Source organism: Poecile atricapillus, chromosome 10, assembly GCF_030490865.1.
Source record: "Poecile atricapillus isolate bPoeAtr1 chromosome 10, bPoeAtr1.hap1, whole genome shotgun sequence".
NCBI lineage: Eukaryota > Metazoa > Chordata > Aves > Passeriformes > Paridae > Poecile > Poecile atricapillus.
The window spans coordinates 3,303,591-3,330,532 of NC_081258.1; the positions used below are offsets into that span (position 1 = coordinate 3,303,591).

Sequence of the window (26,942 nt, forward strand, 5' to 3'; positions counted from 1 at the left end):
TGCTCTGCCCATAATAAAAATGGATGTTTTAGGCATATTTTATGTCTAATCTTAGTCATGCACAGTTGTGATTTCTTTAAACCAGAAAACTCAAATGTCATCCCAAATCTTACATTCAGTTTGCCCAGTCCATTGGGTAGAATTACATATACTTGAGATGAATGTGAGACTTAATTCTTCCGTATCCATATGGATATACATGTTTTGGGGGTGTTTTTCGATCAAAAGTTATTATCTGTAGAAAACAAAGCATTGATGCTGATTCCAAAAACAATAGATTAATTCTGGAGGAGTGCTGTTGTTACTTTAAGTTTGCCATTGCAATCATTTTTCAAGATTAACACATTTTTAATCTTCTAGATCTTAATTGTACAAAGCAGAAATCTGCTAATTTTATTATTGTATTATTTCTTTCCTTCCTTCCTTCCAGTTCACTTAGTAGAAAACCTTTCCATTAGTTCATCTGAAACAAATAAATGAATTGCCTGGTCTGTGAACTAATGCTGTCTGTGACATCTCATGGACCTTGAATATTCTGATGACAAAATATTTTTATTCCCCAGGCTTGTGCCTGAAGTCCTAAATCTGGTTTTGTATTTGCTAATGTTGAGAGTCCACATTACAGTTTATTTATACAGATGGAGAACTCAACAAACACTATCAAATTAGTTTCTCTTTAAGATCATATCTTGGAGTCGATGAAGACTTTAAAATAAAATTAAAAAAAAAAAAAGGGAATGCAGGACTCAGTCAAAGCTAGCAGCTTTGTATTAGCCATGAAATGTTCTTAAAAGGATTTATTAGGATAGTTGTGTTTCAGGTTTTTACTATTCATGAAAGAAAAATATTGTAACTCTGCTGAGGTTCTTACCATGCCATTCCTGTGCCACTGGGTCACTGGGGTGCAGGAACAACCTCCATGTCCTTCCCAAAGTCTCAAACACTGCATCTGTAATGCTCAGTCAAATGGAGTGGTACACACAGCGAGCTGAGATCTTCTAAATCAAGTAGACATGAGTTATCTTTACATGCCAAAACACAGGTGGGATTAAAGGAAACCCCAAATGTAACCCAAGTGAATGTGTTCAGGCAGTCAGGGAGGGCTTACTCCAACAGTTTCATGTCAGAGAGGAATTCAGATCTCTTTCATTTACTGGATGTCCACCACACTTTGGCTCATTTAGAAAGCCCTGTTTTACCTGTACTTCAAGACTTGTAAAGCCTAGATACAGACATGAATTATTTTTGAGTCATTGTTTTCAAGATGAGAAAGCAAAAGACAACCTTTTCAAATTTGGCAATAGTCTTTTTTCTTTTATATGCAATGCAAAACATTTTAAAATACATGCAGTGTTTTCAACTCTGAAATACATGTTTTTCACTGCAATAAAGATCAATTACTGTATAGAAAATGTAAAAGGCATAGATAATACCCTGAGTAACTCTGACTTTAAGTATTTGTATTAAGAACATTTCAAATTTGCCTTCTTTATTCTGTACAGATTATCCAGAAAAGTGGTTTACTGGCAATTGCAAACACACTTATAGCCATTATAAATATTATAGCTGTTTATGACCAATGTTTTTCAGTTTTGGAATCTGTTCTGTAAATATTGAACAAACTGTAATGTTCATATAAATTTTGTATTTTAAATTGTTCTTCTTCAGCATGTAGTCTTTAAAAATAATAACTTCCTTTGTTTGCAATTTACAGACAGTTAAATTTAGTTCCTGGACAGAAGGTTCTTTGATGTAAATTGTCTAAGACAGCTCATAATAACATTGCTTGGTGTTTTTCAGGCACAGTAGGGAAGGCACCAACAATACAAGCCAGTAAAAGTCCTGGGGGCTTTGGTGTTCAGGTCTCTGCAAATCAGAAAAACAAGCTGAATGACCCTGGAGGTGGTTCTTTCAGGTAAAAAAAGAAAAAATAATAATAAAAAAATGCAGCGGGGTGGTTGGGGGGGATCTGAAGTATAAAACAGAATTTAGAATTGGTGTAACACCAGAGGGCAGTCTTTTACAATAATTCCTGTCTTTTTTTCTTTTTCCCCTGGAATTGGATGGCAATTTTCATACTTAATTCTATTTTTTAAAAAGGGAGGGGATCATGACATATCTTGAGGATTTTTCTCTTAAATGAACATTTTAACGTTTAACAAAACAGTAAATTCTGTGGATTATAATAAAACTTCTGCTGAATGGAATTATGTGCACGAGGATTTAAAAGAATCTGTGGTTATGCTTTGGATTCTGCTGCTCCTGTGCAATGTGTCTGGCTGGGAATTTGGGGTTGTGAGGACAAGGCCTTTGTGGAACAGCCCCTCCTGGGCCAGGGACAATCCCAGGGGCTGGGAAAGGATCCCTGAGCCTGGGGATTGTTGGTCCTGGTTCCAAGGGAGAGGATCCCTGAGCCTGGGGATTGCTGGTCCTGGTTCCAAGGGAGAGGATCCCTGAGCCTGGGGATTGCTGGTCCTGGTTCCAAGGGAGAGGATCCCTGAGCCTGGGGATTGTTGGTCCTGGTTCCAAGGGAGGGGATCCCTGAGCCTGGGGATTGTTGGTCCTGGTTCCAGGGGAGAGGATCCCTGAGCCTGGGGATTGTTGGTCCTGGTTCCAAGGGAGGGCTGGGCTGTGTCTGAGCTTCCTTAGGTCATAGGAGCTCTGTGGGCCCCTGTAAGAATCAGGTGCTGCAAAATTTCAGCACAGTAGCAGTGATGCACTGAGCTGCTCTTGCCAGTTCTTTATTCTCCAAACTTTTATTTATATCTATTTGGGGTATTTTTACTTTTGTAGTGAAAAGCAAATCTTATGTTTTCTGCATTTCGCTCTTGTTAACACCATTTTAGATGTGGTAAAATATTTGCTTTCTTTATTGAAAGACAAAATATGCCTAGATTTTAATTTTCAACTTTTTATGTTGCTCTGACATAATCAAACCACTAATTAATTTTCAGGTTTATGCTTTTGCAGGTGAAGTAAAAGAGAATTTGTAGCTCTTTGAAATATCTCTGCTTTGAGGCATGTCAGTATTGTAACTAATAGTGGTAGTACTTAGTATTAATCTGGAAGCAAAATCATTCAATTTTTTATTTTCCAATGCTTTTGCCTCCCACTGAGTATTTAAATGAATTAAAATGTCTGTTGGGTTCAATTGTACTGTCTTAATAAGTATTTTTTATGTTTGTAAGCAACATGAGCATTTATTCTTCGTTAGTATAGCTTTCAATTTTACATACACCAAAAGGGACAGCATTTTTTTAACTGGATGTTGTAAACTGTGCCAGGATTGATTCTTGCATTCACTTAGTTTATACATAGAATATATTAGGTTAGCTGGAATTGTTAATTTTCCCTTGGGGAGAAGCAAATGCTCAAGGCACTGATTGATAAATCAATAAATCTTTAGTGAGTTTGGTAAATAAGCTGTCAAGGGTGTATGTCATTTTTCCTCTAGAGAACAAATTTTAGTCAGAATTAATGTGTTTGTTTCCTTACATTGTTTTCTCCTTCAAAATAGTAAGACACAAAGCTGCATTTAAATAAGTCCATAAAATTGCAAGGATTTATTAAACAGCAGCAAAGATCAAGCTTTTTCCTGATATCTTAACAAAGAATTCAGTTGTTTGCATATTTGCATTTCAACCCCTAACCTCTCCTGAGGACAAATAGATGTCTGACTATTAAGCCTAAAGGCACAGAGCTGGAAATCTGTATTAATCCTCTGAATGCTGACTAGTTTTCCTCAACATTCCCAGCGTGTGTGAAGAATGTGTTTTTAGCCAGAAGGCAAACTGGCATCTAAAGCAAAGCAAGAATTCTGAAAAATAGTTGTGTTATGTATAAATTTATTTTGCCCTTAGTGTTTTATTATTGCATATTTGTTTCATTATTTTACATTCTGCTTTCTTTAAAATAACTTATTTGAGCTTTTCACTCTTGTGAGCGAAGTGTTGGTCACTAGAAACAGAAATTTGAACTTCATTGTATTGTTTTTGACTTGTTTTTTTCCTCTTCTCTATTCTGAACTGTAGGAGATACAAGATGGAATTACATAAAAGATCCAGCAATTAAGAATTTTACAAATTGCAGCTATGCCTTTAAGGTCAACGTTAATTAATGAACTGTAAGACTGCTCACATGAGTTCACTGTTACAGTAGCTGTTCTGCAATGTGAAGCTGTGCTGTGAAATTTTCGGTCACCTTTTTTGGTATTAAATTTATTGTTGCTGTATTTTTCAGAGAGAACTGCATACAACCCCAGTTAGGTGACTTCTCAACTCCGTTACTACCTAAGGACAGAAATTTGAATTTCATTTTTAGTGGTGGTTCTGTTTGTTTTGCAAGCAGAGGTCTAGACTTGGGTTGTTAGCGTTCAGGAACACACATAATCATGAATGATTATATGAAGGTGCTTTATTAAAGAGCTCTGGGTGTCAGGGGTACACAGACCCAAATCTGACCCAATTTGGTTTTGAGTTGAACATGTTTGATACTCTATCGTTATGCAACTTCTATATTAATTATTAAACTTACATTGTTCTATTTTAAACGTTGTTTTTACCCAATCATGGATTTCTCATGATCCCCCCAGCCCCCTAACATTGTTCCTCATGTTCTTTAAACAATAATTATATCCAATCACATCTAACAATTGTATCATTTATCATATACTGACTACACAGGTGCAGTTTGACCTGATCTTTAGCAAGCACAAGGCCTAACATTTCCCAGGGCCTGCTTTTCCCAGGGCTTTCCAAACCTAACTTTCTTTCTAAGTCTCTGAATTTTCTAAGATTTTAGAACCTTTTACTATCAGGGTTTGTACCAGAACAGGCCAACTTGAGGTTTCTGTAGTTGCAAGAAGCAAAAATCCCACTGAAGTGTGCCAGGGATGTGTTCATTCATCCACAGCTGCTGCTCATCACCTCCTCTGGACCCCTCAGAGTTCCCAGTGACACCAGCTCCTCCTGCTGTGGTGAAAGCAGCAGCTTCTCAATCAGTTCTTACCCACAGTTTGGGTAGTGGTCACTGAAGTGCAAACATTAATTCCTGTTGTTGAGCTAGAATAATTCCAGTTGCAAGGTCCAGCTTCCTGCTCAGAGCGGGTCTGGTTGGGTCGGGGCTCGCTCCATGTGTGCTCTGCATTTCTCCAAGGATGGAGGTGGATGTTTGTCCTCTTGTGTTATCCCACCATTTCCAAAGTGTGCTGAGCAGGGTTCAGAGCACTGCATGGCAGGACCAGAGATGAGCACATCTATGCCATGATGCTGTGTTCTGTTTGCCATTGGCTGCCAGGTAGCCAGGTGCTCCTTCCTTTCCATGGAAGCCTTTCCTTTTCTGAAATGGAACTTCCAAGTTACATCCTGGAACCTGGCAGTGGCAGGTTTTGTACAGCCAGTGTGATGGGGTTTGTTTTCAGAGATAGTTCTGTGAAATTTCTGACATCATTTGAAGCTGATTTTAGTATCTGTGTTTTATTCCAGCTACTATTTTTTTGTATTTTAAACGCAGCTATCTGGCTGCGTTTTGAGGTAGACTCTATGTGGAAATTAAAAATTTGTTTTCAGACCTCTCTTGCGTAGCCAAAAAAAACCCAACTCTTGTCTTTTATCTTATTTTCATTTTTAAAAATAAAAGTTTAACAACATAAGCAAAGTAGCTTGCCCTTGAAGTGGTAGAAAGCTAATGTGGATGTTAAATGGATAATTTTTAAAGTTTTCTTCTCAAAATGCCCTTGAAGTTTGTTTTTCCAAATGAATATTTCAAGCTATAAGGGGATTGTATTTTTTCCATATATTTTAAAATAAAGAAAAATGCTGACCAGAAATGTGGTCTGTTCTGTCAGCCCTTCTGCCTGTCAGGGAGAAGATTCCACATAGACTGTAAATGAATTGTGTGGCAAACAATATTAGGGAGACATTCCAAATTATAACATGAAAGTCAGAATAAACATTATAATTAATGTGTAAATGGAATCTATGCCATTATAAAGTATATTACAGTAATTTCAAGTCACCATTTTTATGCCATGTGTTGTTGTGAATCTCTGATTGTGTGATCCATGGAATCTGTGGGATGTAGGGACTTTGTCCTAGTGACAGGCAATTTCCCTTGTAAGAGAGAGGGGAGTCAGTAGCAGAATGATGTCTCGATTCCTTTATGCATCCTTCTGGCTTATTTTGGGAGCAGTTCAGTGTTGCAGTTTGGGACAGCAGTGGCTCAAATCTGACAAAGTGCACAAGAAAGAAAAAACATGCAATCATGCAGTTTGTTCATAAAATGCCAGCAGTTTTTTTGATTTTTGTCTCAGTTTAAAGAAAATCTTTGAAACCTTTTACAGATAACTGTGCAAGTGCTTTGGGTTTCTTGCTTATTTTCAGGTAAGTTTTTTTTTTTTTTGGAATTACATTAGTGTTTATAATGAAAATGAAAGGGAAAATTGTTACAAGAGGTTGAATATAGGAGGAAGAATTGGACTCTTGGATTGTTTTAAGATACAGTTTGTGTTTGGAGGGATTTTGAGAACTCATGCTGTCTTAAAAATACCATGTGTGTTGGAATGTTAGATTCATCCTATGAGACTCAGAATTTAATTCAGTGAAAATCAGAAATATTTACTGAAACAGTAGAATTAGGATGGGCATAGTAATATATGCCAAGAAATATGAAACTGTTAAATACTGTGCTCTGATGAAAAAGGAAAGATAGACAGTAATCATCAGTCTAGGTGACCACTGGATGGCATCTTTGTTCCACTGAATGACTTCTGAAAACTCACTTATCTGGGCTTAAAAGTTCACTTTTATAGGAAACTGTTCAGCAAAAATAGCAACTATCTTTATATATAAATGTATGTTTCAGTAGCCAAACATTTTTCATTATGAGGTTCTCGAAGTAAGGAAGAATATATGGATAGGTTTCTTCCTGTCAGGAAAAAATCATAATCCCAGCTGTGATAAATATATTTCTTACTTGTCTTCCATGTAATACTGAAAAAAAAAAAAAAGATGTACTTGCAGTTTGTAGCTTGCAAGTGTAAGATGTAAGAAAATGATTCTGTGCAGGAGTTACAGCGATGGTCTTTGTAAGTGCTATTGCATTGGTTTTAATAATTTCATTGAAATCTAATTTGTGTCCAAAATACTTGTCTGGTTTTATTTCAGTAAATATTTATTTATAATGTGGTCACAGATCTGTACACTGAATAAAACTTGGAGCAGCTAAACTGCTAAGCAGAAGGAAGGTAACAGATAAATGGTACTTCCTTCAGCTATGAAATAAAAGTAGAGAGAAGTATAAACATCTCTTACAAGTTATGTCCTGGAAGTCAAGACTGCTGTCTTGATTTTTTTGATTTCTTTATTTTTAAATGGATGATGGCTTGAAGGAGATGGAAGTTCCTCTGTCCTGGCAGCGTGCTCTGGAGGTACAGAACAGACTCTGGGTTGCTGCTGGCCAGCTGTGCCCAGCTGTGGCAGTGCTGGCTGGAGGCTCCTGCAGGGTCAGGGCCCGTGGGGTGCCACTGCTGCTTTTGTGGTTTGGTCAGTTTGAGCTTCACTTGGAAATTCTGGGTTCAAGTCTGTGTTCCAGAAACTTCTGCTGTTTACAGAGTTTGTGTTATGGTAACTGCCTTGAAAACAGTTTGTTTTTCCCGTGGTGTGAGGCCTGCTGGATTTGGGCCTTGTGAGTCCTGGGTGATTCTCATTCTGTTTCAAGCATTGAGGTTTTAACCCAGCGAAATCTTAGTTTCTTTTTGACCTGTGGTTTTTCATTTGTAGAATTACAGACTTTGGAGTTGGCCACTGAACATTTCAGTGGTGTTGTTTGTGTGGTGTTGGGGCAGTCCCAGGGTCTCTCTGTGTCCACACCATGTCAGATGTAAAGGTGACAGGATTAGAGATGCCTCCCCTAGGGAGAAAGGCTGAGGAAATTGGGATTTTTCAGCCTGGAGGAGAGAAGGCTTTAGGGTGACCCAGTTGTGACTTTCCAGTTCCTGAAGGGAGCCTGCAGTGAAGATGGGGAGAGACAATTTACAAGTGTGTGGAGTGGCAGGATGAGGAGAAATGGCTCCAAACTAAAAGGGAATAGGTTTACATTTGATGTTAGGAATAAATTGTACCCTGTGAGGGTGCTGAGGCTCTAGCACAGCGTGCCCAGAGCAGCTGGGGCTGTCCCTGGATCCCTGGCAGTGCCCAAGGCCAGGTTGGACATTGGGGCTGGGAGCACCTGGGACAGTGGGAGGTGTCCCTGCCATGGCTGGACAGGTTTTTAAGTTTCCTTCCAACCAAAAGCATTCGATTATGTTGCAACACTGTTCTCAGGAATTTCATTTTAAGACAAGAAATCAAGTGCTTAACACTCCTGGAAATTAATAGAAGCTCATTTGTATAGAATTTTTCTGAAAAGCATTCTAAAATATTCAATTTTGTGCCTCAAGTGTTCAGCACATTTCTGCAGGTTTACACAAATAAAAGTCCCTTGACTTATTCCCACCAAAGAAAACAAAACCAGTATCACCATAGTGGTCTTCCACCAAAATTGGATGTTGTAGTGCAGATAACAGGTAAAGGATGGGAGGAGAGGGAGGACCTAGATTATGGATTTCTGGATTTCCCTCCTTTTATTCTCAGACCTTACTTGCAGTTACTGGTTTTTACTGTGGGCAGTAAGCTTGTTACAAGTGACAAGTATTTTAGGGTGCATGGGACATGATGTATGAAACAATTTTTAAAAAACATTTTAAATTAAGCTTCGTTTGTTTACTTTATACAGTAATATGAGTCTGGACTTGAATGTTCTTATCCATATATATGTATTCTGAAAATAATATTCTCAAAGGTTGTGTAATCAGTCTAGAATATGTTGAAATAGTATTTCTGTCAATAATAGCTGTGAAACAGAATGTGCTAAATCCAGATGGCTGTTTCCACAGCTCTGAGTCATACCTCAGACAGGTAGGAGGTAAAGATGCTTGGGAGATACCGGTATGGAAACTCAAATTTGTTTGTACTTTCTCAAGCTGTTGAAAAGGATGTTGCAGGGCAAAAAATGACCTGGGAGTTGCTATCATCTTCTCAAATGCAGCTCATTTTCCTAAAACTTGTTGACACAACTGATATTTATATGTTGCCAGAGAAAATACCAACAACATACTCAAAGCCACACTTGGAGCCCAGGTTTACCTATGAGCTCAGCATGGTCAAAGAATCTTCCCTGACTGTTACTGAAATTGTTTTCATCCCCATTTTAGTAGGAACTTGTGAAACAGTGCAGGATTAGAAATTCATAGTTTTGCTTTTAATTTCTGTTATTTTACCATTTTCTGTCTGGTTTTCTTTATAAAGAGAAAAGTCCAGTGTTAGTGGTGATCATTGCCTTCAGTTTCCTGATCAGCCTGGTGCCACTGACATCACTGACTCTCAGATGAAGACACCTCTGCCACACTTTCTGTTACCAGTCAAGTTTTCCAGCTTCTGATGTTTTCCTGATATGGTCAGAGAAATACATGGTTGTTTCTGATGATATTCTATGAAAATGGAGACACTGGGGGTTGTGTCTCAATTGGCCCACCCACTGGGAATGTGGCATGTTGATTTTACAAAAAATGATTTTATTACATGCAGAATTTGGTTTTATATGGCTTTTCTTTTTTATTGTAGAGATGACGACGACATCAATGATGTTGCCTCTATGGCTGGTGTTAATCTTAATGAAGAAAGTGCCCGAATTATGGCCACCAACTCTGACTTGGTTGGAACCCAGATCCAGTCCTGTAAAGATGAACCCTTTCTTGCTGCTATACCTCTCCATAAACGCATACTTGAAACGGGTGAGAAGCACATCCTTTCCTTCTGGGAGTGTTTCCTTTGGAGTGATGAGGTTCTGAGGAACAGAATATGCTTAGCACTTAAGATGGTTTTTTAAGCATTTGATTGCATAATTTTATATTTCTAAATTTTCAAGGTTTTTGTGATAAAAGTAATTTACCTCAAGTTGGAAATAAAATAGCATGCTGGTACTTTTAAACTTCATACTTTCCCTATTTTTTTTTATCCAAGGATCTCAAAGCTCTTTGCAAACATTAATTATTTCTCACAATCCTCCTTTACCTTTTACACACAAGAAGATTGAAACAGAGAGGTAAAGTAAGTAGTACAGGTCACAGAGGACACCTGTGATTAACATTTAACAGAATTCTTAAGTTTCCTGTCAAGATTTTCTTTCCCCATACAAACCAGTTATTCAGTTCTTAACACCTGCATCTATTTAAGTTCATAGTGATTTTCTTATCATGTGTTTTTAAAAGCTGTGTTTATTTGTCGTGGCAAAAAGGTATGTTTATTTATTCTGCCATTTGAAAATGGAAATTTAAAAGCTTTAGAAGAATAACTGTTCAAAATCAGTGATGTTTTAAGGTTAGGAAATATGCTTCTATAAAACAGAATGTATTTTATAATACATACTTTATTAATATACACTATGTGTACTTAAATGTATAATTTTCAGCATCGTTTTGCTTGTGTTTTCAGTACCATCAGTGGCATACTAACCTTCAATTATTTAAGGATGTAAATTGTATCTCTTTCAGACCTGTGCCTACATCACAAATTTTTAGGGATCCAATTCTCAGAGTTTTGAAGATAAGAACACAATGTTGTTGCATATCATTGCAGATAGTTTTCTTTAAGTCATGTTGCTTCTGAAATGTTATTTGTGTTTGTGTTCATTGAATTAACGGGAGCCTTTTTATATTGCAGTTGCAGGCAAGTTCTTCATTGACTTATTGTCAGACTTCACTCTTGTACTTAACAAAATGCCATTTTAAGTTCCCCTTTAGAGAAAGGAATGGTTTTGCAGGCTGTAGTGAGCTCGCTGTGAGGATGTGATGACAGCTGGGAAAGCATGTCCTGCCTTTTGGGACTGGCTTAGCACCACCTGAGACTGCAGCCAGCAAGGTCTTCATGAAATGTGGCTGAGAAACTGTTGGGAGGGGTGCTCACATAATAGCTGATACAGGTGTAAGAAAAGGAAAAGGCAGCAGACATAAAACTGTTTTAAAGAATGGGAAATCAGTAATGAATTTGCCACATAAGGCTTAATGAGCTGTCTGGCTGTAACAATTGCTGCACAACATGGAGCTGTAATTACAAGTGCAGGACTTACAGGAATCTGTACATACTTTAAGAGCCACACAACCCATCACACTATTCATCACTGCCTTTTGGGGTTTGCTCCTCTGAGGAACAAATCCCTATGGCTGTTTTTGAAGCTTTATTGGCTTTGATAATTGAAATGAAACTTTCAAAGCTTTTAAAAGCAGCTGCAGGGATTTACTTCTCAAAAGCAGTGAATCCAGAAGAGCGGCCACTCCTAGTGATCTCCTGCAGCCACTTTTAGAGCTTTATTTTGGTTTTACATGAAGTCTTTTATAGTTTTGAAAGTGGCTGTGGAGTTCAGAAGTGGCTACTATCTAGGATCTATGGCTCTTGAGGAGAGAATTCCTTCAGCTGATTTTGAAGTTTTAGAAGCTGGGCTTTCACTGTGTGTGGCCAGATTTGTTGTTTGCTTAGGACCACACACAAATTTAGTCATTTGTGCTACTGGGCACTTAAAATACTGACATTGTGAGTTCACGACAAGACTCAGTATTGCCATATGTTGCTGTGACAACACCGGGACTGAGCAAGGCGCCTGTGACCTTCTTGAGCACATTAGGAAAAAGTCTGTTATGTGAGTCCTCATTCTTCTGTTTTCATTGTGCCTGTTGACAGTGAGATAAGATACATTGTTTCTTCTTACTTTTGCCTGAATATGACTTAAACAGATGTTATTTTCTACCTTTAGGTCTATTCATATTTAATCACTTCAGTTTTAGGGCAGGGTTTTAATGTTTTAGTAAAAGAGAGATTTGTGATGTGTACAGTATTAGGAAACTGCTCGTCTCCTTTCTCAGAAGCTAGATCTTTCAAGTTTTCTGTAATATTAATCTCCTCCTCTCTTTTCTGAGTAAGAGTTCTGTCGAGCAACTCAGTAGTGTTCCCCAAAGGCTGTTTCAGAGATTGTGCTTCCATTCACCAGAGTTGGAATATAAACTGCTAAAGTGAGAGCAGATGCTCTTCAGACTTTGGCAGTAACCACCAGCCAGATGCCTCAAAGTCATAGTGAAAGAGGTTTCTTAATATATTGTATGTTCTTATCTGTACTTGAGCTTGGCAGTGTTATAATCCAAAGTTTATTTTAAATCTGAGGGACTAATATTGATCCATTTAAATGGAAGAAGTAACTGAAAGGTAATTAATGCAAAGATATTCATCCGCTTCCCACATGCTTCCTTATCCAATTTTGTATCTAGTCATTTTGGGTTGGTAATCATTGCCATTTGTTCATGTAGGAAGGCAAGGCTGTGACTGTTTCAAATTCTTCCTTGATGCAAAATCAAGAGTGGATATTTCTCAGCATATAATGTATTTCTTTTGTTATTCCACTTGGAATCATAAAACTTTAAACCCTGATCTTTCTACATGACAGCATAGCACAATGAAACATATACAAAGGCTTTTGTTTCTCTTTTTGGGAAGTTGAGAGGCAGAGGTTGATATTCATCATGCATGTGCATACTAACTCCTGACACTTTCTAGGTCTTCAACTTTGTTAGTTGAATGAGTAGTGTTTCTTCAGAGGGGCCAGTAAGCTGATTAGACCCTCACAAATAAATAATGCTGAAAAATCCTTGCTTTTCCACATGGTTTTATGGGAACAAAACAAGAAAAATAACCTTCATAATTTGTAGTTGTTTCACTTTTGTTCATTCATAAGTCACTTCTTGCTGGGTGAAAATGCTGAGTTAGGTTTTAGAAGCTAATTGTTGACGCTGAGTTTTTGCTGTTTACTGAATGAAGCAACAGGCAACAAGTAATAAAGCAGGTTTTTAAGTGTGACAGTTTTCTGTAGTTCATAACCATCTTGTGAAAACAGAGACTTCTTGGCTTTAATTCCTTGATAACAGCATGGTTTCTGAGCACAGATAAGAATGAGGCTGCACTGCATTTTATATTAAATTTTAGTGAAAGATAGCAGGACACAGTGAAGGATGGCATAAAACATGACCCTTTTTATAATATCTGATAACTAAATCCTTGGAAAAATGGAACAGCTGTCTCATGTACTTGCCTGGGAACTTGGTGGCCTCTCAAACCTTCACTGGGGGTTCCAAAAAACTTTGCTTTGTATTTTGTAAACAGCAGAGCATGATACCTTCACAGGCTTAGAATCTGCAGCAGCTTATTAATTCCCACAACTTCTAGCTCTAAGTGATTTCTTCTACAACCAGGTGATGCCATTTTGCCTTTATTAACTCTCCCTAAAATGTCACAATTTGTGGTGAACCCTAACCATAAATCAACTGTCATAGTACAATACTGTTTAAGTAAGAGTTTGGCATATTGTATTCTTTGACTTAGAGGGTTCCTTTCTCTCTTTCTCTTCACTTTGTGTTCTTCACCACATTTTTCTACTTCAGTTTTATTGTTACAGAGCACTGTCAGAATAGAACAGATGTGGCATTCCAAGAAATACGGGACTGGTTTGGCCACATTGAATACACTTTGAATATTGTTCATCTTGTATCTTCCAAATGATTTTAACTTAAATACGTATCATAGAAATTTATTTGAGAATCAGTCCAGATACTTTTATTTCACATTCATTCAGAGTTTTTTACATCTCCATTAAGAAATCAGATTGTCTGTAGCATGGTTTTACAAAATGCCGTGTTTATTTGTTATCTAGCATCAGTATCAATGTCCTTTGGAAAAAGTCTCTTACACTGACTTAGCATACATCTACAATATTTCCCACCACAGATGTAGTTTAAGATTCTCTTGCTTCATATAAATAATTTTTTACTCTAGGAGACACATAGTGGTGCATGCCAGTTATTATAAAGCTTGGAAATGTGCTGATGAATCCAGTTTCTCCTAGTTCAGTTAGTTATATGGCCTACAGTGTTCCTTAAAACAACTTCAGAGAAGCTTGGCTGGTTAGGATTGAGCCACTATTTCTGTCAATATAACAGTTGTATGGTTAGGCTCAACATAATTTATAGATTTACCTTGCTGTTATTTTACATGTAAAATATGTTTTTAATTCTGTCTGATGAAATATTGATCATTGCTCTGCCTTGATTCTCTCTTTGTTCAGCCCCGCTTGAATTGCATGTCTGCTGTAAAACTGCATGTTAAAACATAGAGAAATAGCTTATCTGTGTTTTCTGTATTCTGAAGTGTATTGAATCTACTCCGTGGCATTGCTGTGGCAGCAGTTGTGTGCATATATATATATTTTAAATATAGAATTTGTGTGCTCTAGAGGGCATTTTATATTGCTGAACCATGTGAAAACCCATAGGGGTACCCTTCATGGAACCAGGCCAGGTGATTTCAGCCTCTATTTAAAGCATTTGTTATTAGCTCAGTAAGTCTTTTTCATCCTCCTTTTTTGGGTTTGTTTGTCAACATTTGTGTTCATGTTTGAATGAGATGAAGCTGTCCTATTGATGACTGCTCTTTCATATCCAGAGCAGCTCTCACATAAGAATATAGTTAATTCTCTGGTTGCTTTACTTTTGAGGGCTTTTATAGCTGCTTTGATTACAATGGTTGTGTGTTCTGAAATTCTGAGCTCTCTGATTACCTGTGAATATAATTTTTTGTTTTCACTGTACTTTTTGTTAATGTGACTTAGTTGTTTTCACTGCTGACTTTAAACTTTCTGTCCATAAGTTGATTTGTCTTCAAACTGAAATATTGGTTTGAATATAATTTTTTCCATCAGCATCTTTCTGTCAGGATGACCTCCGTGAATGCCTGTGGACATAACTCTTGATTGTCTTTGGGGATTGCTCTAACACCTACCTGTTCATAAGTGTAGCAGATTGAAGTCATGCACTGTCCTAAGGACAAGCTTAGTCTGCTTGAGCTGTACCTACAGTGGAGTTCTCTGGATTCTACTTGCTTTTTCTCAGGGAACAAAAACAGTCATGTTAGGTATTGTATAATCCAAATTGCAAGTTATTGTGCATGCCAAAAGCATGGACTTTCTCTAGTTTCTGTAAACTTCAGTCTGGCACTGCAGAGATGTGGCAGGTGTAGAGATGTATCCTCATTCTGACATCTGGAATAGTTCTGTAACTTGGGCTTTTTCATTAGTATAAAACAAACAATTTGCTAGAAATTGTGTTTAGTTGAGAAGATATGTGCTGCTCCCAGTTTGCTAATCAATGTCCATAGTTGTGAGAGTTGTTTCTTAGGCTGAGATTGGACTTTAGTGTACGTGTTCAGTAGAGAATTTGGTTTTAAATTCCAGCTGAATCAACTGTAAATGTTACAATGTTATAAGACAATGATATTTTATTTACATTTATTATTTCCTTTTCAAAAAAGGTGGGAATAAATTCCCATCTTAGTATCAGCAGCAGTGTTGCCAAATAAACATAACCAGTAAGTACTTCAGCAGAATGTTAAACCCTATTATTGTTCTTTCTTTAATAGGTCCATGATTAGACTTCCTGTTTTACAAGATGTCCCAACATGTGTTGGAATGGTAACTTCAGTACCACCTGAGAGCTTGGAGTCTGCCTTTCTGTGAAAGGTAGGGCAGCTTCTGTTCAATATTTTTTGTGTATTTCCAAGGTTTTCTTTTTATTAATCTTATTGGCTCTGCAACACTACAGAATCTGAGTTATGCTTTTAGCAGTATCACCTTTAGGTGTCAGAACTGATGTTATTTCATCAAGCAGTAATTTCTCAAAATAAATATGATTAATTTAGCTATGTTTAAACTATGATTATTTATGAAGAAAATGATGCTGTTTCTTCAGGCATCATTTTCAAAGGTTTTACTCCAGCTGAACTGAGAGCATGACCGTACTACTTGGTCTCAGAAATATTTAGAGAATTCAAGTTTTGTTTTCACCATAATAATTTTGTTTTCACCCAGTTTTCATTCTGTTTTGTGAATGTAGTGAAGCTCCATCTTTAAAAGGTCTTGCTATTTCTGGAAGGCAGTTCTGGCCTTCAGGGCCCACCAAAATACGTTACCCAGCCTCAGAATAAATTTGCATCTGGGAATTGAACGGCTTAAATTTCCAGGTCTCTGCAAAGGAGAGCAAAATTAAGATCATCATTCTGTGGAGATGCATTCTCTACCAGATTAATTTATAAAGTCCATGGATGTAAAATAAGAACAATAAAAAGAAAACCTTAGAGAACCATTCAATATTGCAATAAAGCTGACTTACATTATCCCTGTAGGCAAACTCCATGCTCTAGAGGTGGTGCTAATGTCCCCAGCGCTCAACACATGTTGGAACATCTTTGTGGAGGAGGAAGTCATTGATCAGTGAGCAGCATCTTCAAGGATCGTTTAAGGGGGAAAAAGTAAAAGGTAATATTTTTAAAAATATGTTGAAATGATTGTTCATTATGTTTATTTGGCAATCCTGCTGCTCATACTAAGGTTGTAGTGTTTTCATTTCTTAAAATTTCTGAGAAACTTCATAAACTTCCTTCAGTCTTTCCTTCTCCCACGAGTTTGAATTGCGTTTGCCAGCCTCCTTCATGATGCTGAGTTTATTGCACAAAAGTCCAGAATTTACTATAACTCATTGGCAGTTTGACACTTTTTTCAGTGGTTGTAATGCAGAGAGGGTTAATCTGTGGTTTAACCAGTTTTGCAGTCCCTTGTGTTAAATAAGTCAGAGCCAAATATTGAACTGGTACAAAGACATTCGGCTGCTAACCAAAGGATATTTGTTTTCAAGGAAGTAGCTGCAACACAAAGTTGTGCCAGATGAGGTACCACCATCTGTTCGTGCACACAATAGTGTGGAAGTGCAACTTTAATATAAACTATCATAAACTAAAGCTATTTTGACAAAATTAAGTGACTATCTGACCTGGTTAAATTTTTCAGTGGTGGATCTGGTGATGCTCTATTTGGTATTGATGAATGTGGCATGATGTCCTGATCTTGGCAGTTTTAATTCTAATCCTGGGCATACACACATGAAGGTCCTGACATTTTTGAAATTCAGATTATAATCTTTGGTCTACTCTTCTGGTATCCTTTGAATTTCCTGGATTTTGTGCATATCCTCCCTGTCTGACATTCCCATCCTGCCTCCTTAGACGAAGTCTCACGTCTAACTAGTCTGCCTGGCATCAGGCTTGTGGTGACAACTGTGATACCTGTTCTGATTGTGGCATCAGAGATGGCTTTTTTCTTGAGAAAAAATTGTCAAAATGTCTGTACTGTTCACATAGTTTGCTTTAAAAGAATAGAACCACATAGGCAAGTTATTATACTTGGTATTCCTTTAAATCCTGTGGATGTGATGGAGAGTGTGTTCTGTTCCTTGTGAGAACCATGCTATAGGATGCTGGCATCTGTTTGTCATCTCTGACATTCTTCCAGGGGTTCTGCTCCATCTTTGTCTTACCTGGTGTACTGTCATAATCATGTATTTATGGTGTTTAAGCCTGAGGTCCTCTCTTGGTTTACTATTTTGAGTTTAGCTCAAGAAATACATTTGTCTACTCTGCATGAAAACAGATAAATCCCCAACTAACAACTTCTCTGTTGTTTTCTTAGGGACTCCTGTTGGTGTCATTGCCATATTAGTTCTTTCTGGTCTGGTCCCTGTAAAAATCTCTTTTGATTTGACACTCTAGTGAGTAACCAAGTACAAAAGGCATTTACTATTATTCATAAAAATAGTGAACATATTTTCTAGTCCTCTGCAGTCACTCTGTGTTTGTTCTTGAATGTTCCTGAATGTCTTTGGACATGCTTATTATGCTGTATTTTTTGTTTTGGGAAAACCAAGATGAAGAAGAAAAGATCATGTAACTGTAATCTGTGTGTTATTTGACTTGTTGAGACCTGCCTCTGTTTCAGTTCTCATCCTCTCCTCTGTCTTTAGTATTTTCCTCACGCTGTTCAATTGCTGCAGCACAGATTACTGGGATTATAGGGTAGGATGTGGAGCTGTAGTTCTCAAAGACTTTGTCCTTCAATGCTTCCTTTTAATGACTTCAGCAGCCACCCTTCTTTTACTATACACACACCAAATGGCACAACAATAATCTTAAGGTTGAATTATTTAAAGAGGAGGAACTAAATATCAAACTTAAGGATACTGTCTTTGCTTAACACTGAGATTTTGATTTCTTCTAAAAGAAGTTAGGTGAGACACAGGTTAATTACAGAAGACAGCAGGGAAACAATTAATTGTAGTGCCTTATGTTTCTTCTGAGCTGATACTCTTCTGTCCTCCCTGATCAAGCTGCAAGCCTTCCTTGCTGTCACAATTCCAAGTGTTCTCTGCTCCTAGATGCACTGTTTAAGTGTGTATGCTTCCATGCTCTGTGGCAATTCCTTCCATTTTCCAAGCCTCCACATACCTGTGCAGAATGTTGTTTGGTGACTAGCTGGATTCTGTTAGAGACAAACCACCAAGGGTAATAAAAAATACTCTTTATGGATGATTAATAGCTGCCTTTCAGCTGTTTAATTATCTAGCTTAGAGAAAGAATTTTGGAAACTGGATTGTCTGGTTATATATACAGTAGCACAGACCTCTTCTCAAAGTAGTTTTTCTTTTCACCAAAAAGCAAGAAGTGTGAGTGAGTTCCCAGATTTGCCACTGGTTGAGACTTCAGAGAAGTGGAGGCCTTTTGCTGGTCAATCTTATATGACTTCATTAAAAAAACACAAGTTGTATAGGTAGGATAACGTCAGATTCTTGACAAATTCTTTCTCTACTTGATGAGAAAGATTGATTTTTTTTTTGTCCTACTCCAAATCCTAGGAACTGTTTTGAATCAGCCCAGAAAATAGGATGAGTCCATGGCCAGGGTTACACATGGATTTTGCATGGATGCAACTATTTCTCTGGCTCTGTTGTGTTAAAATAGTTACACCCATGCACCCCTCTAGAGTGGAGCTATTCTGCTTGTTTTCTGTTGACAAGAAGAAAGTGTATTAAAATTAAAAAGTAAAAGTTTAAAATAAACAAAAAGGTTGCTTTTGCCAGCTGTGCAGTTAAGTTGTGGAACTCTTTGTTTTACAATGTTGCAGATTCAAAATGTTACTTGAAAAATTAATGGAGAAAGCATTCTGTCCTGACCTAATAGATAAGATGCTCTAACAGGACAGGACAAGGCATAATTTTAGTGTCCAGTGAGCACTACACATTTTTTATTTTAATAATCTTCTAGCAGCATTTCCTAATATTACTGTTAGAGAAAGGATGATGGACTCTGTTATCCAGTGTTGGTTTACTTAACTTTTTATACAGTTATATAAATACATAAGTATTTATTATAGCATAGTTTGTACTGAAAAAGTTAAATCCACTAGAATGCCTGAAACATACTTTGAATGGTTTTCTGCTTGTGCATTCACACTACAGAGCTTGACAGTCTCAGTTGAACCTTTGCTAAAATAGTTTGATTGTCATTTGTTTTGGAGGGAGCAGGAGAAGACAATATTAAAAATTGTGTGGCGTTTTATTCAGCATTTTTATTCCTTTAGGTTGCATTACATGGCTGGTTATATTTTTTCCCTACTGTGTCTTGCACTGAACATGGTATGTATTCTGAAGATTTTAATCTGCAAGTTTGGAATTGATTTTTAAAAAAATAACCAATGTTTTAACAGTTTCTCAGTTTCACAATATGCTTCCTGGGCAATCAGCCCGAGGTGGGTAATCCTGCAGAAGTGTAGGACAGCTACTCCCAGCAGATCAGGAGTTCCCAGTAAGGTTGTCCAGTTTGTCCAGAAGTCGACTCATGAGTTAGTTGTTAAGCTCTGAGAGGAGGGATGTTTTTTTACAAACAAGCGTACTGAAGTCAGGAATGCAGGGCTTTCCATTGTTTTGTAAATAAGAATAAAAAGTCATTCTCTGTAGAAGTAGCTGTTCCCCATGAAGGTGTGCTGGAAGTGTTGACCAGTATCAGACTGGTTTGCAGAACCTTTCCCATTCAGGTGGGGGTGGTTTGGAGCTGTTGTATCTTGGCCATCTGCCCCTCTCAGAGCGGTGCTGGTTTGTACCTGCTCCAGGAGAGCTGCAGCAAATCTCCAAGCACTTGGCAGGGATTCTCTAGTTTGGCAGCAAACACTCCCTGGCCTGGGGCTTTCCTAAACACACTCCTGGGTACAGCTTCCTCAGAGGTGCCTGCTCCAACCACTTCATTTGGGTTGCTTTTTGTGAAGGGGCAGCTAACATTTTGTAGTTTCTCCTTTCCTCATACTGTCTTCTAGCAGCAGACCAGCTTAACAGTACAGCAAGTCAACACTGATTAAATTATTTATGCATTTAGTTAGTAAGACTTAAATTGAAGCTTTTATTCAAGGGACTGAAACCAGAAGGTTACAGCTAAAATTATCTTAGTGCTTCCTTTGCCTGGGATCGCTGGGTTATCTTGCACCCCTAGGAATCTCTAATTTTAATCATCAGAACTAGGAGTTGCTGTTTGCCTTACCACTGTTTAACAAGCTCTGCCTTCAGTTTTTAGTACTGAAAGTCTCTCTGGGGCACTGGTAGCCCCCCCAACACAACCCCAGGGTATTCTGAACCTAAACAACCTCCTTAATTTTTTCCTTTCCTGTGTTCTATCCCTCATTCTTTAGCTTAATATTTAGGGTTGGGTTTTCCCCTTGATAGCACTAGGAATGCAGCTCTGATGGATGATTTTGTGGGCTGAGGACACTGCTCTATGGGAGACATATCCTGTTCTTAAATTCCACCCGATGAGGCTGGGAGAAGTGAGTTCAGTAATTGCTGTTTGTGTTTTTCAGGATATTAAGGCCTCTTAGTACAGTGGAGTTGTTTCCCCTTTGTGTTTATTCAGCCTGACAGTTTGAGTGGGACTGCTCAGCTTAGAATTATTAATACACAGACAAATTTAGCAGACAAAGCTCTGATTGCTTTCTCTTGATTTAATGCCTTGCTTTCTGTGTAAGACAAGCTGAGTGTTACACAAATATTGCTTATCTAGTTTCAGAAGGTGAACTTCTCTCCCCCTCACCCCAATTTCTTCAGACTGTAATTTCCAGAAGTTCCTGTATATTGTAACTCTTGAACAGAGTCTACTTAACCAGTCATGTTGTATTTAATTATATGTAATTGTACAGAGATTAAGGTGTTTTAAACGTTTCACTGCTGCATCTACAGCAGCACTATAAAATTGTCAGTTTCCCTTATGCTGGTGAAAAGAAGGAATAGAGTTCTTTCTTAGAGAATTGAATAGTAAGTGGTAGTGTTTCCAATACATTGCTATTCCTGATGGGGGCTGAGGCACAAAACTGTTGTGGTTCTTTTGGGATGATGTGGGAAGGGGGCTTGAGCCTCAATTGTAGATTCAGTCCCAGGCACAGCCCAACACTTTGTGTGCTGTGGGTAGATCTGAGCAGATGCTTCTTTGCTGCATTTTCCTAGATCTGATGGTGTTGAATGAGGTTAAACAAAAACTTAAATAATGAATGTCTTGGATTGGAGGGGGATGGACTTTGTATTTTGTGGCCAGCTGTAATGGCAGAAAGGGTCTGGAGCTAACAAGACTGGTTCCAGTTGGATCTTGGGCCAATATTTCATGCACAGAATTGAAAGTTCAAGAAGTTGCTCCTGGTGTTAGGGTGATAGGAGTGAGTGCTTCCTGCAGCTGGGCAAATAGACACTAATTATGCACTCTCACATTGCTCTTGAAGGACAACTCAAGCCCTAAATATGAGCTGTTTAACTGCTTAAAGCCAATTCTTCAAGGTTTTTTTGTTTTGAGTGTAAACGTGAAGAGATTTTATACAGGCACTCAATAATTTATCACATCAATAATCAGAGTCAGACCTGATGTTTTACAAATAATTTTTTTTATCTTTGATCTCAATCCTGTCAGTCCTCTTATAGTATAAATTATTGAAGTAACTTTTTGATTCTTTGAAAGTCTATCTGCAAAGACAGTATTTTTCTTCTACTTCCCAAATAGGGCAGTATCCTCCTTATGATTTGTTTCAGTTTTTGATCAATAAAATATAATTAAACTTCTAAAGTGCAGCAAAGTCAGTGACTTTCAGATATCTAAGCAGATGATAGCAGAATTTTCACTTCTTGAGACCTAAAAAGTTTTCAGTTACAAGATTTAGGTGCTTTCTTATTTGTGAAAAACAATCTTGTGCTACTGACACATATGCCAATATCAGAATAATATTGCTGAACAGTTTTTCCCTCAAGGTTTTTGGAACTTGTATCTAAGTTCTGACTTTATAGTAACTGTTGCAATATCAAAAAAAATTTAAATATAATATAGTTTATTTGTAACAAAATATCCTAACATGCTTCTCTGCATGCTCATATACTGTAGATCTTTATTAAACTCTGATTGAACCAGGGTTTGCTATTAAAGCTTCCAGACATGTAATTAAGGATTAACATATAGGCAGACTTCATTGTGTTATTCTATAATGCTCAGCAGATTCAAAATTTGCACTTTGAGTGTAAATTTGTCCCTCATATTTCTCATGTAGGATTGTGTGACTCTTCAGTAGCATCTGGTGCCTCTGAGGATGTGCTGTAACTGAGTTCTGCCACAAAGAATTGAAGTTTTCTTTCAATCAGTCATCAATTCTTGATGGTTTTGTACCTGGTTCTGGTGTAAGAGATCTGGCAAGAGCACTTGAATAAAGAGTATGACCTTAGTTTTGTCTCTAAAAATATCAAAACTTGAATTCAACTGGAGAGATTGGTTAAAATTATAGCTTGGAGCATTGCTTTGCTCCAGCTCCTTTTTTGTTGTTAACCTTGATGATGTTTTTATCATAGCTCTAGGAAAAGTACAAAATTACATTGCTCAAGTAATTTTAAAGACTTGAGGCGTATACTTGTTATCCAAAATGTCTAAATTTAAAAAATGTATTATTTAAAAGCAAGCAACTCTTTTTAAATTCCACATATCATACTTTTGACCATAAGACTGCAAGTTAAGATTGCCACATCATCAAGCTTAAAGTACCTTGAGATGATCACCTAAAAATCAGAAAGAAGTTCAACTTTCTAAAAACAGAAGACAGGGGAAAGCACTCTTTTGATAGAAGTTTGTTTTTTTTTTTTTTCTTTTTAATCTGAATTTTCTCCTTAGTTTCTGCACATATTTAAGTGTATCTATTGTAAAGATCAGATGGTCCAGTTAAGACCAGAATTCAGAATACTGGGACCTAAATAAAAATATCAGTGGATGTAGCCCACTGTCCAATAACTTGGTTAGAAAAATGAGTAATAACATGGATACTTGTGTTTTGTGATACAATTTAATTATGTGTAGTATTTTAGAATATATATGTGTATATATAAATTTCTTAAAAGTATAAATCATATTTCTGTTCTCACATCATTATCACTCTAGGGAATCTTGAAAAGGGAAGAGAAGCCTTTTCCTATTAACACTGGGGAAAGTAATTAAGCAGACTAGAAGAATATGTCAGGAGTTTCCTATTTAGAGATAAATGTTATTTTCCTTTGATGGCAGACAGGATTCCAGTATGCTTCTTATAAATGAGAGTGGATGAAATTTTATACATTTCATTTTACGAAATTCATAAATGAGAGCAGATCTCAGGAGGAGAAGTGGCAGTCAAGGAAATAAACTACCACAAAACTAAGACTTTAATATGAAAACATGAAAATTAACAGATGCTAGCCCTGTGCATAGATTCAGTTTCTATTTGGCATTTTTTCTGAGGAGCAGAAAACTAAAAAGGGACAGGCTCTAAGCAGTGCTATCACAACATCTCGTAGGTCAGAGGATTCAGCACAGTGGTGTGAACAACTGTGTATGAAAGTACAACCAGGCCAGCATTTCCAAACTTAAGTGAAATTGGTAATTTTTCTGCCCTTGCCCCAAGTACAATCCGAGTATTTAAGGAGCGTGCCAAATCTTCATGTAGTACGCAGCTTTGGAATGCACCCTGCTTCTGACATCCCAAGCTAACAGGGTTTAGCTAATGTAATTTAGAGCAGGGAAGATGTGATGATGCTTCTACACATGATGAATCGTGTGGATGACAAGATGACTTTTTAAAAGTCTTTTTGTAGTCTGGTTCCTTGATGCTAATTCATTTGGGGGGAAATTGAATTATTTTCCCCTTATCCTGTTTTCCAAAGAATTTTAGCCTTAAGTGATTGACTATTCCATTTGCCTTTCTTCTTTCCCTTCAGGTCACTTTTGAGACACTTGATAAATCAAGAGCTAGATAGAAGCCCCCTCTGTGTGTCTGAGTGGAGGGAGAAATGAACCCATTTTTTCCTTTTCTTTGCTCTTCTGCCTGGTTGGCTGCCAGTGAGCTCTGGCACAGACTGGCCAGGCTCAGGGTCTGTGACTGTGCTCAGCTGGCATGCTGGACAAATCTGGACTGGGAGATGTGCCAGGAGATGATCTGAGATGTAGGAGAGATGTCACAGGATTGTGCAGTAGTAAGGAATATGGAGGCATGTATGCAGGAGGACAGGGATCATCAAATCACTCTAGTCTCTTGAGCAAAGCTGGATCAACATTCAGTTCAGACTGGGTTGTTTAGGACTTTAATTGGCCAAGTCTTCAAAACTTGAGAGGTAGGATAGTCTTCAACTTGTTTGTGCACAGTGTTCCATTATTTGTCTTCATGAAAGAATTCTTCCCTATAGCCAGTCAGAAACAGCTGTTTCAGTTTATGAATTTATTTCTCATTCTTCTTCCAGGCAACCTTAATAAAGGATCTGGTTCCATCTTCTCAATAAACTTTCCCTTAAGTCTTCTTACTCCAAGAAAATGAGCCCTCACGTTCCTCTCATATAGGTTGTGTGCTGCAACCCCATGACCATCTCATTGATTTTTTTCCTGGATTCAAGTTTTTTCGAGCTTTTCTTGTGCTGGCTGACCCAAGTGTGCAGGATTGTTAATGTGGGCTGAGTGAAGAGGAGTAGTTGCTTCCCTTGGTGGATTGGCTACCACTGATTTACTGTTTTTGCTGTAGGTACAACCCATGGGTGCCAGGTGCAGGGACCTGGATAACCCTGCTGCCCTCCAGGCTCTCTGTGCTGCTCACCCCAGCCCATGGCATTGCACAGTCCAGGCTCAGGGCTTTGTGCTTGTCCTTCAGGAGTTCTGGGAAGTTCCTCTTGTTTCCCTGGCCAGGTCCTTTCCCTCTGCACTGCTCAGGGTGGTGCAGACTTGGAGAGGCAGCTTTGTGTCACCCCCAAGGTCCCCGAGACACCCATTAAAAAGGGTAAGTCCCAGGGCAGATTCTCGAGGGACTCTATGGCCTCTGGGCAGTTTTCTGGACTTGGGAATATTATGTTGAGGGATTTTAGGAGAAGAAGGTTATGGGATATTGCAGAGGCTAATGAAGGACAAGAATCTTGAGGCATCAGGTATCTCAGAGAATGTGGCATTGATTATGTATGAATTTCTGAAGAGTTAAAGGGACAAGAAAAGTCCTATAATGGTTGACTTTACTTAGCATAAAATTCTTTAAGATTAGAAAGACCTTTATTGTGGTGAAAAAAAAAAAGTTGGCAACAGTTTTTGTTATAAAAGGAGTATGTGTGTTTTCAGGGCAGTTGGATAGCTACAGTTACAGTGAAATTCAAAGAACTGTAACAATTACCCATTCTCACCCTTACCTAGAATAAGGCAGAATTTTCCATCTCCAGGCCTCTTTTCTGGATACTAGTTAATGAAATGTCCCTTCTTTCTTGCATTTTATCTTTCAGACTGGGGTTTTCTGACTGATAGCTTTGCTTACACGTGTTTGCATAGTAAAATGGTGCATGCTCAGATAGGCCTCAATATTGCCAGTCTGACTGGGAGGAATTTCTCCTGCCCATAGGAATCATCCTCCCAACTTCAAGGGCTTCATTTGCCTCGGTGGCAGTTGCAGTGTTGGGATTTAATGCGTGTGTCTGCTTCCCATTACACGTTCAGCTTTCAGCAGCCTGAGCGCAGCTCCAGCTCTATTACACAGAACAAATTGGGCACCAAGAAAGGTTTCATTTATTTTCTTCCCCATGATAAAGCAAAAATTAGTTAAAAATCATATATACATCTTGCTGAAATCCTTAAGGTAACATGTAAGATAGGGAGTTGGTGATTAAGTTAAAGAGGTAACGACTTCAAAGAATCCCTGAAATGAACATCAGTGGTAGCTGGAGTAGAGAACTGTGCTGGGGAGTGCAGTGGGGCTGTGGTGGTCCAGCCATCACTGGAATGGGCAGATCCTGCTGGGATGGGATGGGATCCATGGGTTGGGATGGGATGGGATCCATGGGATGGGATGGGATCCATGGGATGGGATGGGATCCATGGGTTGGGATGGGATGAGATGGGATCGATGGGATGGGATGGGATGTGTGGGAGGGAGATCCCGCTGGAGAGGGAGCCAAGGGAAGGGAAAGGAAGGGAAGGGAAGGAGGTGAGGCACAGGGCAGTTGCCCACTCCCCCCTGCAGCAGCCCCACCCTGCTCCTGGGGCCAGCAGCGCTCTCAGGTCCCACATGATCCCTTCAGACATGGGATCTCTTCAGTGGGATGGTTTCTGGCTCTCAAAATTAGCCAGGGAAAGGTAGGAACGCCTTGCAAAGCAAACATTTGCTCTCCTGCAACCGAGGTCAGTGTTTGCTCAGGGACCTCTCCCCAGACGAGGATTCCTCTTGCAGTTGTCTCTGTAGGAAGCACTTCCCAAAATAGTCACAAATTTCCTGTAGTGTTTGGCACAACCATTCACATGTCCCAGCCAAACCACTTTTGAAAGTCTTGTGTCCATTCAATGGAACACTGACTCAGGGTAATTATTCTTTTGTGGTGAGTCAACACCAATGGTCCATACAAAATACAGCTACCCATTTTTTTTCCTGTG

At 38.3% G+C, this 26,942-nt stretch overlaps 1 protein-coding gene across 1 annotated transcript in view; it reads left to right on the plus strand.

The window, feature by feature from the left end:
* The window catches only part of LOC131582469 (transcription initiation factor TFIID subunit 4-like), a 148,597-nt gene that overhangs the window by 35,475 nt on the left and 86,180 nt on the right, over positions 1-26,942 (plus strand). Inside the window, exons 9-10 of the mRNA XM_058845719.1 lie at positions 1,801-1,915; positions 9,660-9,829. Of these exons, the coding sequence (XP_058701702.1) occupies positions 1,801-1,915; positions 9,660-9,829 (285 nt within the window). The remainder of the gene's footprint in view (positions 1-1,800; positions 1,916-9,659; positions 9,830-26,942) is intronic.